The sequence below is a fragment of the Aythya marila genome, assembly GCF_965140915.1.
Source record: "Aythya marila genome assembly, chromosome: 11".
Taxonomy (NCBI): Eukaryota; Metazoa; Chordata; class Aves; order Anseriformes; family Anatidae; genus Aythya; species Aythya marila.
Window position 1 is genome coordinate 2,339,199 of NC_139052.1, and position 12,883 is coordinate 2,352,081.

At 37.6% G+C, this 12,883-nt stretch overlaps 1 protein-coding gene across 8 annotated transcripts in view; it reads right to left on the minus strand.

The window, feature by feature from the left end:
* Window positions 1–12,883, minus strand: part of MYO5A (myosin VA) — a 102,038-nt gene that overhangs the window by 20,306 nt on the left and 68,849 nt on the right. For 4 of the 8 annotated variants that reach the window (XM_082769355.1, XM_082769351.1, XM_082769357.1 and 1 more), the window contains exons 21-28: window positions 9,888–10,127; window positions 9,133–9,381; window positions 7,916–8,009; window positions 6,879–7,027; window positions 6,019–6,132; window positions 4,100–4,243; window positions 3,285–3,338; window positions 2,400–2,627 (exon numbers count right to left, since the gene is read on the minus strand). In XM_082769355.1, the coding sequence (XP_082625481.1) occupies window positions 2,400–2,627; window positions 3,285–3,338; window positions 4,100–4,243; window positions 6,019–6,132; window positions 6,879–7,027; window positions 7,916–8,009; window positions 9,133–9,381; window positions 9,888–10,127 (1,272 nt within the window). Of the gene's footprint in view, window positions 1–2,399; window positions 2,628–3,284; window positions 3,339–4,099; window positions 4,247–6,018; window positions 6,133–6,878; window positions 7,028–7,915; window positions 8,010–9,132; window positions 9,382–9,887; window positions 10,128–12,883 lie in introns of all 8 variants that reach the window. The other 4 variants (XM_082769356.1, XM_082769354.1, XM_082769352.1 and 1 more) reach the window with 1 other exon arrangement.

Genomic DNA, 12,883 nt, shown 5'->3' on the forward strand with positions numbered 1-12,883 from the left:
AAGAAGCATAATTTCGCAACATGTTATTTTTGAATCTCATAACAAGGTCCTCACTTCATATATTTTCAGCGCTCTGACAAAGCAGGAAATAATTTTACAAGGCCTGGAGATTTTTTAAGTTAGATATAATCACAATACTATTTTTGTTTCAGTTTTGAATGTTTACCATGGAACTTTTGCTTTTTCCTTCATTAAGATTTGAAATACACAACAAATGTTTACAGTCGACTAGGCCAGTCTAATCTGAGTCATTGCTCTGAATATAATTACAGTGAAACCACAGGACTCCAATGAACGTAAGAGATGCAATTTTGACTTTTCTTTTTGACTTCAAAATGATTAAATGCTATTTTCCTGTGTAAAATTTTAGAAAGTATTCATAATAACAACTTTGTGGACATAAGTTTTGGAGCATAGGTCTCTATGCCTAGTGCAATTCATGTTATTTAGTATAAAAACAACTAAAACATTTAGTATCCTCAAAGAATTATTCCCAACATCATTATGAGATTTTTGTGATTTTTCTACAATTATTTTAACACACATTAAAACTACTGAGTCTCACCTGCCAATTTATCTAGCCTTAGCAAGTTGTGCTTACATGTATTTATTACTTTTGTGCTGATGGAAAGAAATGCTAATTACTCTTACATCCTCAAGAATACCCTACATGCTGTAGTTGTAATACTTAACAGCCCTTATTTAAAGTCAGTTCAGTTCCTCATTTTCCTAAATCCTCATATTCCTAAATGTACTAAATTTTCTAATCAAACATTCAGCAGTTCCTGCCTAGTATCTTCAGATCACAACTTGAGTCCTGAATGTGTGTATCTCACAAACACGTTATTTGGATAAAAAGCACTATAAAGTAAGGTTATTCTTCCCATTCTGGAATGTTTTGGTGAAATTTATAGATTTTGCAACAGAGATCTGACTCCTAAATCACAGTGCTGCACATACTCTTCAAACAACCTCAGCAAGATACACCGATTGAGCTGATCAGATAGCTACATGAATCGTTCCTTTCATGTTCAGGTTAACAGAAATCAATGGTTCAATTGTTAAATCTGCTCATTTTGAAGTAACTTATTCCCTTGTGCAGAGGGGGACGGTGGGGACACAGGAAAGGGATAATGAGAAAGATTCTGCAATAATAGCAAAACAAATTACAAGAACAACTCCAAATACATCTAGGTTACTTATGAGAAGCAGGGAAATTACAGTTCAAATATTTGTGTTTTGTCTGTTTGTTTGTTTTATAGCATTTAATAGTTCTAGTTAATAACTGTAGAAATAAAACAAGTACCTTATCCTCCTGGCAATCAAATTGGAAGGCAAGAAAGAAGAGAAACAAATCATTTAAAAATTCTGTCTGCTGCAACTGTCCAACCTAACAAGCAAAAGGTATCTGCAAACTGGCTTTTAGCCATCCCACCGGTCACCTTCAGATCTCCCAAAACAACACTTGGGTCCCACCATTGTTAAGAATAAATTATTGAAGGGTTTACTATTAAAGGATTAATTTATAATGTTCCCAATATTATAGAAAATTAGTTTTGTTTTCTTCATAATTAAGCATTTAGAACAAGATAAGTACACCTTCATGCATCACAGACTTTCAATTGATTTAGGACATATATAAACATATTTCTGCAGTAACAACGGAAAGAGAGGACGTATCTGTTAATTCCTTGCCGCCATCATGAAACACTGGCTCATAACTCAGTTCAATAGAAATAACTAGTTAATAATTTACCTGATAACTTTTTAGGCTGAACAACTTATTCTCAAAGCTATTACTTTTCTAAGTATCTCATCATTATTTTTTTTAAAAGATACACATTTGAGGGGTTATCTACTCTTCTCAATCATATTACACATATCAAGCATAATAATACCGAATTCATACACCTTCATGGTTACCTTTACACAATTTTATTGTTACTTATGTGTAATCATTTACGATCCTGCTTAGATTTAGCAAAAATTGGTCCTTGCACTTCCTGCTGAGCTATTAATTGAAAAGAATTCCTGCAAACTGAAGTAAATTTTCCAATCAAGCTACACAACTCACTAGAGATATGATGCTGCGCCAAATGAGATTTCTGCATTGTTAAAAGGGTCTGAGGAGATCCTGGTCAGACCGTCAGTATCTGCCAGCCTGGTACGATCTTTACATGACTGCTGGCAGATAACCCAAGGCTGGTTTATTAAGAGAGTCTCCCAGTTTGGACTGCTGCAATTTGAGCACTAATACTGGATCAATGGATTATACTTAGAAAGGCTTTGAAACGTAGATCATTTTTTCTACCTTTACAAGCATGTTGTTACACTAAATCGAGCACATCAGTTATGTAATGTAGCTTTACTACAGAGCACATTTGCTGACTACTATTTACCTTGGGTTGAATCGCCTCTTTCTGGCTGACCAGCTGAGACCTCAGGATGAGGACTTCTTCCTTGCGTACTTCAAGTTCCTCACTTACTGAAGTCAGCTGATCCAGGAGGACTCTATATGCTGGGGCACCAGGAGCAGTTACCTCTGGAGATTGTGTTTCTGTGAGGGCCTTCTGCAGCTCATTCAACTCATTCTTCAGTTTTTTATTCTCAGATTCAAGTTCTTGACGCTGCAATAAACAGCGACAATCCCATCACCCAGCAGCATGGTAAAAATCGAGTAACTGTAACACACCAGTCAATCTCTCCCCTGTCCCCAGCCTCCTGACGACTGTGAATAGCATGCCTGAGAGGATTTCACTGATAGGGCTACCTTTTGTCTCAAGTGCAAAATCAGAACTCATATACATGAATCATACACATTTGAAGGAAAAACAATTACTATTTTCCCCCTATTCTTCCTTTAACAGCAACAACAAAGTAAAGCTCCCAACAAACAGCGGACAGCAGGCTAACAAGATTCTGCATCATTCAGAGTTATTAGGAAATACTTGTATTTTTAGTGATCTAAAGTATGCGTAAATTTAAATAATGTGTTTGGAATCACATCACTATTTTTGCGCAAATTAACTTGCAAGTTGTGCTAACTATTTCAAAGTGAAATACCCCTGTTTTAGGGTGATCTTTTTGTTTTGCAGCCCCAGCCACACATCCTATACCTCAAAAAGGGCAACCATACAATAAAACACTAGCTGAGAAATTTTTGTTCCAGTTTTTCCTGCTAATATGCTGAAACAGTGAGGCCGACGCAATATGCTATGCCAGCAAATAGAATTGCTGGCAATATTCTCACTAGAAAGTAACAGAAAACTCCTTTTTATATTTACCTTGAGTGACTCATACTCCAACTCCGCACCTCTTATTGGAGGCCTTTCCTCCTCCTGTGATATAACATAGACAAGAGTGAGAAAACAAACACACAAACAATCCTTTCTGTTCATTAATATAGTTGAAGCAGAAAAATGAAAAGGAGCTGAAATTATTTTCCTACAAAACTGGAAAATACTCCTTCTGGTACTCGTGAGTACTTTAAGTTGAATACTGGCATTGTCTCACTTATTTATGGGTTTGTGACAGTTAATTGGTTAATGTAAATAAAATCACGTACAAATCATGATACTGTCATTGGTAGTAAAATGGAGCAGGATGAGTGCCAGGATGCTCAAGATATCCACTAGCTGGAAAGGAACAAGAAACAACCACCAAAATTGGTTTAATATTTTCATAAATAGAGGCCAAATCAGAGGAGAACTTCAAATAAAGTCTTGTAAGCAAGCATTTTGGTTCTGCATCCTGATTGAAACACTTACTCTGCCTGCAAGCATTTCTTTCTCTGCCTAAAAGTAACATTTATTCTCTCCAGTGTTTAAGAAAAGTGCTATAATGCTATTCTTTAATAAAACCAGACTTTTTATTAAAAAAAAAAGTCCCAAGTGCTTTTGGTTCCTGCTAACTTCTATCATAGCATCTCAGGAACCTTCAAAAAGTAAATCATCAGTCCCTAGCATAAAACTTGTGGAAAATACAGCAAGTACTAGGGGAAGATACAGATTTAGTTAAAGCCAGTCAGCAGTTACACAGCTGATATTTCACAAGAAGGGATACGCTAGAGTCAGCATTTGATCAGCTAGAAGGAGTCCACCTTAGCTTTAGCACGAAGAGCCTGTTCTTCCTTTCTGTCCAGTTCATCTTGCAGGGATTGCTTTTCTTGCTCCAGCTCTGTAACCCGTTTCTGCAGCTTGAGGAACAGAGACATGTCCAATGGTGCCTTTTTCTCACTTGGTTCCTGCTTTAGAAAGAACAGAAGAAAGTCAAGAAGTATTCCACTTCCACAGCAAAAGGAAGCACTACTGTGAGTAAAGAAGGGAAACAGACTGGGGAAAAGAAAGGCACATAGAAATGTTACTTGATTTTGATAGTTCACTACTGGCATCTAAAATGTTTCATCAGCTGTCAGAACGCTATTTCAAAAGAAGGATCTACTAGCATAAAACATATCTAAGCCTAAAGCCTAGCGAAAGAAAGCACTAGAGACAACCTAGCAGACAGGAGGTCTACAATTAAGCATACCTTTTATTCTTACTTGTTTGGAGGGGGGAAGGAGAAAAAAAAGTCTGTGGTTAGACTCACTAGGAAAGCAAACGTAAGCAGGCACTTTTCCTTTTTTCCACATTTTAAATTATACCTCCAGTAAATTCTTCAGATACAGAGAACTCTCTCTGTGAGTGTAGATTTAGATCCTTGATTAACCAGGGTAATTTAGTGGGATGTGACACAAAAAGGTTCTAGAAGATATATTTTATGCCTTTTTCCTTTTATTATGCTAATTAAAGGGCCTGTTCTGGGACTAGTACACTAGCTTTCTTGCTATTTTCTGGGCAAGGACCAGCATTTGTAACCTGAAGATGCATCAGAAATTGTTCGTCAGCCATTTTGTACTTTATGTAGCAAGAAGATTAAAGCACTCTCTATGAAGTGCACCATAAAATTTTGAAGCCTAGAAAGGCAACTAGAAAATTAATAATAATGACTGTAGCAGTTAAGCAAGCACAGTCATTTCCACTTCATCTTCCTGTTGAGGGAAAGACTCATAAACTATACCAACAGCTCAGGAAAAAGAAAATGGACTTTGAGCTTCTAGCTTTATTGTTTTATAATGAGACAGTCTCTACCTTTTGGTATGGTTTTGTCATTAATCCGTATTATTAATCTAGAATCATACTGGAGTTTGAAATTTTAAGGGGTTAAATGAATACAATTTAATTTTCCTAGTGCTGCGTTTATTTACATTCCTGTGTTACCTTTTTTTTTTTTATAAAAAAAAAAATTACATTCAAAAAAACGAAACTGGCTCTAGAACAACAATTAATTATGTCTATTAGCCAAAGGAAAAGATGACTTTTGGCTCGTATGTGAGATCCAATCGCATGAAGTTGCACTGCCTTTTTCCTGACTGTCCATAAAGATAGGAGCACCTTTCTGAAACAATTCTGCAAAGTGAAATAAGTGGGAAGGCAAACTCTGAAAGCCTCTGCTCAGAACAGTGTCAGCATGAATTTGTCATGGTATTTGCATCACTTGTAGAAAATCACTTTCTGTGGAAGCTTTCAGAAACAGTAACAACAGCCTGTAAAACCAATTGTGGAGATAACTAACCTAGACAGAGGGCAAATGGAGTGAGTTGTGGGATTGCTCAGTTAAGAAAATCTCTAGTAGGCACAGGAAAAGCTTTGCACCTGCCAACTGCCAAGCATAGACCACAAACTTGACAGCTCACTGCTGTTTTCGTAGTCTCACTCCTGTGGGACTGAGAAGGGACAAAGCGAGGAGTTATCTTGGAACATACCGAGAATGGCTTGGAGTTGCACTGCAGTTATTCATGATTATTACCCATTAAAGAGACTCATATTTCTGAATATTTTAAAATAATCTGGGATTTGTATTACTGCATATGCCAAGGGAAAGTACATTCTCCGAGTGAGCTCAGCCACTGATCAATGAAAAGCTGTGGTTTTTGTTTGTTTTGTTATTGCTGTTTCTATTTTTTTTTTAAAACATTACCTCCATCCTCAGTGGTAAGTCTTCTGCTTCTGTGATCTCAGAGCTAAAAGTATATTCAGATTCATTGCTACTGTGAGTCGAATCCGTTCTTTTGTGTCCAGGCTTGGGGATGCTCTGGAGTGCAAATGAAACAAATCAATACTGCTATATGCTTTTGCCTGTGACTGTTTCTTCATAACTTACAAGTTAGCTTGTAATATTTTCAGTGTTATTCCAGAGCTATCACAATTTATAAGAAAAAGTTTTTGATTCTGGTCTCTCGTGTCATCTAAAGCCTGTGAGACGTAGATCACAATCAAATTTATGGAGATGGGTCAGATCCTGTAGTAGCAAGTATTCCTGCAGAAAGCAGAATCAAACAGCAATACAGCACTTCTTGGGAAAGAAAGGCTCACTTTATAGGAAAGGTGCAAGCAAGGTAGAAAAGCACAGGCAGCAATTCTCTAAATTTCCAGATGTTGCAGTGAGGAATATTTTTTCCCCCTAACATATCATATTTCTGGAACTACCTAAAATTTAATACTGGCTGAATGTTGCACAAATAACCCTAACACATGTGAATAACTTCAGGGCAAAGTAAGGGCAGATGGCATGTGCATTACCATTAGTAAAGTCACAACAGAAAATTAGGCTTCTTCCACAAAACTGAAAATAAAAAAATAATCAACCAAAATTTTTAAATGTGTTTGCTTCAGCTGAGCTGAAGTAATTGATCAATGTCTAAAAGAACAAATTCTGTTTTCAGATACAGGTACCAACCACACAGCTGAGAGCAGAATCAATTGCTAAATTATACCACTCAATTCTACCTGCATATATTCGTGAACAGCTTTTGATTTCTCAGATATTTAGCCACTTACCGCCATTAAGTTCATTTCATCCTTGAGATCATCATACCGCTCCTCTAAGCGGCTGAACTCATTTAGCAGGTTCTGATACCGTAACCTTTCATCATTCAGATCTAGCTCCAGCTGTTTTGTTTCCTCCACTAGCTTCTTTTCCATTGCCTCTGCCATGGAGAACAGGAATCCAAAGTGAGAACTCTAGTTCTACCTACCATGCAGTGCATCCATCCTGTAGGTACAGGACACGTGTCTGCAGCAGAACACATGCTGAATGCATTCCACTCTGTGAAACTGGTTGGTGGTATTAGTGCTTCCGCAGGCACTGATCAAGCCAAATATATGAAAGGACCAAAGAATTATTGTGGTAAGCACAGAATGGGGGCACTCCCTCAAGGTAGTTATTCTGCTATGGGCTTGCATTAGCAGTTCCAGGAGGGAGGAAAAATGGACACTAGCCCAATGTTTTATTATGTAAGAAGCAAAACATGAGATGCTCTATGCCGCAAGCACACTAACCCCTCCTCAACGCAGTTGTCCCTGTCACAGCCCTAACACCTAGAGCTGTGGTCTTTCTGGCTGCTGCCCACACAATGGAAGTGGCAGTTGCCACAGCAGCTGACAGGACTCAGACATTCTGGCTCATACTTGCACCTCTCTGAAGAGGTAAGCACCAGGCACCAAAGTGTCTTCCTACACATGAAGTACAATATTTGTGTTTACAATTTGTAAACCACACTGGAAAACCGTGCTGCAGTAAATTTGTTGTATTAAATATCAGACCTTCTTTTATAAAGTAAAACTTTTCAGCAGGAACCCTCAACCAAAAAGACCCCAAACTCTTAGGACTTTGCAGAAACTCAAATAGTAAATAATTTTGATGCATGTGAATTCTTAAAACAAAGTAACAAAACCATTAAACTAATAAGGAGTATAAAGTCTATTTTGTATAGCTCATTAATAGTAATTGGCAGATCAGCCAAACGCAGACAGTAGAGCACAGCTTTACAAAGTAACACGAAGTACAAAATCCAAGTAAAGAGAACAGCACCTACCTGTTATCTCTTTTGCCTGGTCGTGGATGCGGCGGTTCAGCTCCTCCTTTTCTGTTTTCAGTAATGTATTCTGATCTTTCAGTTCCGATACCAGCTACAAAAATAATAAAAATATTTGACTCAGAATGCAGTTAATCTTCAACAACTCCAAAAGAAACTACAGAGTTGTTATAAGAGTTCAAATACTTAGACTTTTAGTGGTTCCTTGGAGAATGAAATCAGTGAGCTAAGTTATGACATCTTCATTTCTGAAATTACTTTCTTAAATATATCCCACTGCAGATTCTCTCCTATGTTCTGCATTTGCCCTATTTCTGATCAGATACCAAAACTGCCCTAAACACATCCACTGTGCCATAACGTTTTCCAGTGAAGTCACAAAGATGTAGTTTGTTTCTAAAATAAATATATTCCCAAAACAGGAACAAGTTTGGTAGTTCTGTTGTACATTCCATTGCATTTGGTAACACCGTAATCTAAAATCCTGCCTCCACCCAAAAGTTGTCCCACTTTAACTGTGCCCAGGTCTGCCAGTTACTTATTTGTTTCTGTTTATGGATATTACACATTCACTTCGCTTCATCAATTAATAGTTTTTCCTTATATTCATCTAATCTTGAAGCGCTTCACTGCAGGATCACATAACAATAGAATAGCTCGTCCAATATTTAGAATTTGTACCATATCAGCAAGTAACTGTGACAGGGAACAATTCGTTTTAAATATTCACGGTTAAAGCAAAGATAAGGGGCTAGTCAAAACCTGCTGAACTAGATTGTCTGCACAGAGTGCTTAGTAGGCTAATTATTTAAATTAGACCGAATATAAGTAGGTACCATTGAATTCTGCACAGGGGACAGATTTCTGACATCTATACAATTATGCTCTTCAGGCAGGTAAAATGATTTATTGGTATGAATATGCTGTATTGGACTAATTGAGCGTGTTTGGGTATTTAATTTTGCAAATACTTTCAATATAAAAATCTGAATATACTAAATACATATGTTTACATGCAATATATATTTACTATATTCTTCTAGCATAGGTGCAGTTATTTAAGTACCAAGCCTATTTAGTGTTGTACTGGTATAGCATTCCATAAAAATACTGTAAAAGTAACAGCTACACAACTGAAGCAGTTAAGTCTGGGCAAAACCTGAGTGGACACCAGGCCTCTGTAAATCAGCTCGGGTACCTGGGGACTGCATACTTGCCTGCTCAGTTTCATGTTTGTATTTGTCTGCCCATTCCTCAATGGTCTTCTTCTCAGACTGAGTCTGGTGCAGCTCCTTCCGGAGCTTAGCAATCTCCTCCTGAAGGCTGAGAACACGGTTGGTTGCATTCTTAGCCTCTTCCTCGCTCATCCGAAGCCTCTCCACATCACTCCGAAGTCTCTCTGTCTCCGTACTGTACGTAATCTCCAGGCTGTTCAGTTTCTCCAGCAGAGATTTGTACTCTTTGTTCTTTGCAAAACACAACAGAGACATAGCAGCAGTTGGAGAAGTTCTGGTTTAAGGGAGCTTTCTAGTTGCCTACAAAATATACCCAGACAGGGGAACAAAAGAGCAGTTTCCCCACTCCAAAAAAGCTTCAGCCTGTTTTTGCAGGAGAATTGCTTAAAGGGGTGACAGAACAGTCCAGTCTCTAAGCCTACACATTAACATCCCGAACAAAAATCAAAGACACTAAAAAGGATCATCTCACCTTCCCCTTAAACTGAGCAAATAAAGTGCTTCATATGAAATACTGAAGTTAAGGGAACAGATGTTTTCTCTCATTGCTTCTGAGAGATACAAATGAATGCTCTGCAGTTTCATTTCTAGTGTGGTTACCTTTCTCTTCTATCAGTGTTCTTCAGCAGAGAAGAGAACTGATGCCTCGCAATGAAAATTCAGTGTATTTTTCAATGCTTGCCCACAGTGCTACTGAAGAAAATACAAGACTTCCCAACGCTTTCCCTGAGCTTTACCTGCTCATCAATTTTTCGCTGCAGCTGCATGATCTTGTTCTCCAAGCCAATGTGAAGTTTCTTGTAGCGTTCCACAGAACGAGCTTCTATCTTCAGTTTCTTTAGCTCTCTCTTTGCCATCATGCGCCGGTAACAGCATTGCAAGTAAACAATTGCCTTCAAGGTCCTATGGTAGTGCACACGAGCCAGCCAGCCTCTTACATGTTTCTGAATAATAATAGACTTGTGCTCTCGAAGCATCTACAGTTAAGGAAAAACACCACAAGGGGTATTAGGGTTAGAAACGACATCTGCTCAGTTAAATAGACTCCATAATGAGAGGTGTAAAGATGATGTATTTAGAGACACCTTATTCTGAAAAGAGAAACTAATGATGAATAGTAAAAGAAATGAATATGGAATGAATTTTTAAAAAACAGAAGAGTAAAAGAAGATTGGAATAAAGAAGATAAAAGGCAATAAAATGAAAAAGAAATGAAACTTAAAACATGAGAAGAAAGAAAGAACTGGAGACATGTTGAAGAACCAGGCATTCCTTTGTGTTGAAGTCAGATCAAGGTAATTACAAAAATACATGGTACCTGTTGGCACGATTACAAATAGAATCCAGATGACTATAATTTTTTTTTTGCTTCCTCTTTTAAACTTCCTGGAAGCATTGACATATGCAGCACAGAATTTATCAATATACAGTTTAAAACTCACTATGCTTGATATATAATGCAGCTATTACACACTATAACTCAGAGTATATTACAGCAGCTCCTAATAACAGCAATACAATAGACTAGCTGACTAAACTAAAAGTTCCAGTAAGCTTTTGTTTGTTTGTTTGTTTGCTTTTATGGCCTTTTCTTATATTTGCCAGCATGGAAAAATACTTCTTTCTCTATTTATTCTAATCAGAAATTTTATACTGTTTTAAATCAAGAACGTCAGTAACCATGATCAATGTGTCAGCCAGAGATTTCCACTCTGAAGATTCTATGTGTTTTTGGATCCTTCACCCATGGATTCAATCAGAGATCTACCAGGTCTGGAGCACCTGACTACCAGCAGATCACAGCTAGGCTGGGAGAGCCTGCCCAAAACCACAAGGCTTCCAGGACTCTGAGAACTTTAGAGTTCACTTAAAAAAAAAAATAATAAAAAAAATTGCTTCTGCAAATTGAACAGTTTATTCTGAAGAGCAAAACTACTTAAGATTTTGTATTACTTACTGGATTTGATAGTTACATAGTTACATGGATTTACCGTAAAGCTAATAAAAAAAACTAGTAGTGCAATAATCTTTTATTTTCTTTCATACTGTTTAGCAAATGAACTGAAATGTGTTAGAAAAGTTACATTTTCAGATCAATGAATTTAAAAGGGGCACTAGCAGAACACAACATTTTTAGATATACTCCCTTCACATTCATTTTTGAAGAAAAAACAAAGACTTGAAACATCAGCACTTGACTAAAAAACACACCTAGGTAAGGAAGTACATCTCTTGAAAGTACAGCAAGGTTAAATGCCAAAGTCCTTCTGACTGCGTGTCACACAATTAGCATTCCTGCCTCCTCCTTACATGTTTCCTGAAATAGTCCTTCACATTACCTGTGGATGCCTTAACAACTAAAATACAACCAGCTTTCAACATTTTCACCTCAAGCTTGGAAGCAACGAGTCACACTGAATACCTCCATTGTGCAGGGATGGTCTTCATCTGCCACTGAATTCTCACACCCATGTAATCCAGTGATGAAATGGTACAGTCCAACGTAAGGTGAGAGTATCAGAAAAGTTGCTTAATTTATCAGGTATTTTCCAGGAGAACTTAATAGAAAAGCTGTGAAGGAACTGAATTCCTTCTTAAACTGACAAGCACATCACAAAGTCTCGGGCAGAAGCTTTCCCCGGAATGCGTGAAATAGATGATTCAACCATTTAAAATTCCTTGTGCTAGTCATGTGACCTCCAACCCCTGTCCTCTGTTATAAAAACAACAACAGCTACCTTTCACAATCCTAACGAACAACACGTGTACCATATATTACTTACAGAGTCACAGCTCAGCCCAAGGGTGCAGTCATAGTACAACCTTTCAGTTTCACTCATCTGCAATCAGCAGGAACCTCAGAACAGCCATGTTTATCTTCGCATGGCACACAGAGCTTGTGCTTCTGTCTCTGTGTCTCAGCCTTAATGAAATTCCACCTTGTGAGGACAATGTCTACACAACACGTCAGACACACATCATGCACTTTCCATCCATGTTATGAACTTTGTGTTTTACTATGGTGAGCAATTCACTGCTCTAAGGGGACATTCCCTGACAGGCAAGTCCAACCACTTCTTAACAATGATACCTCCAGAAATCCGCCATCTCTATTAAAAGGAATAAAACAGATTTAAATAGCATTGCACTACAGGACAGATGCGGTGTCTATCACTCACAAGAGTATCTTCAGGCATACTGAACCAGCTACCATTTTCCTAAGGGTGGCCTTTAGTCTGTATTTTGCTGCAACCTGTGTCTCACTGTCACATCTACCAGCATCAGGTCACTGTTGAAAACATATCTGACTATTCAGCAACATAAAATACGGTTTCTAACACTGAAAATGCTAAAAATTCTAATAATAAATACTTGCACTAAAAACAGTCGAGTCAAGCACAGTGAACAGAACTTACTAGTCAAAAATTTTGATCACGGAACGCTTGTTTTCAAACATCCTGGTTAGTATATAACAGGATGATATAATTTAGACGTGAGCATGTGACTATGTAGGCAACTTGAATACAAATGAAAAATATACAAAACTTCGAATATAAGAAAAATGTGTGCAACATAAGCACTAGTTAGCCTTCAGTTTTACATTTTTGCTATGTGGCTGCTTAGGAAAAAATAGAACTCTTGGGTAACTTTTCAATGAAAAACAGGCTGGCTTTTGAGCCTAGTTAAAACAATTCGCCCATAGAAGTGAATTGTCAGAAATGCTGGCATTTTG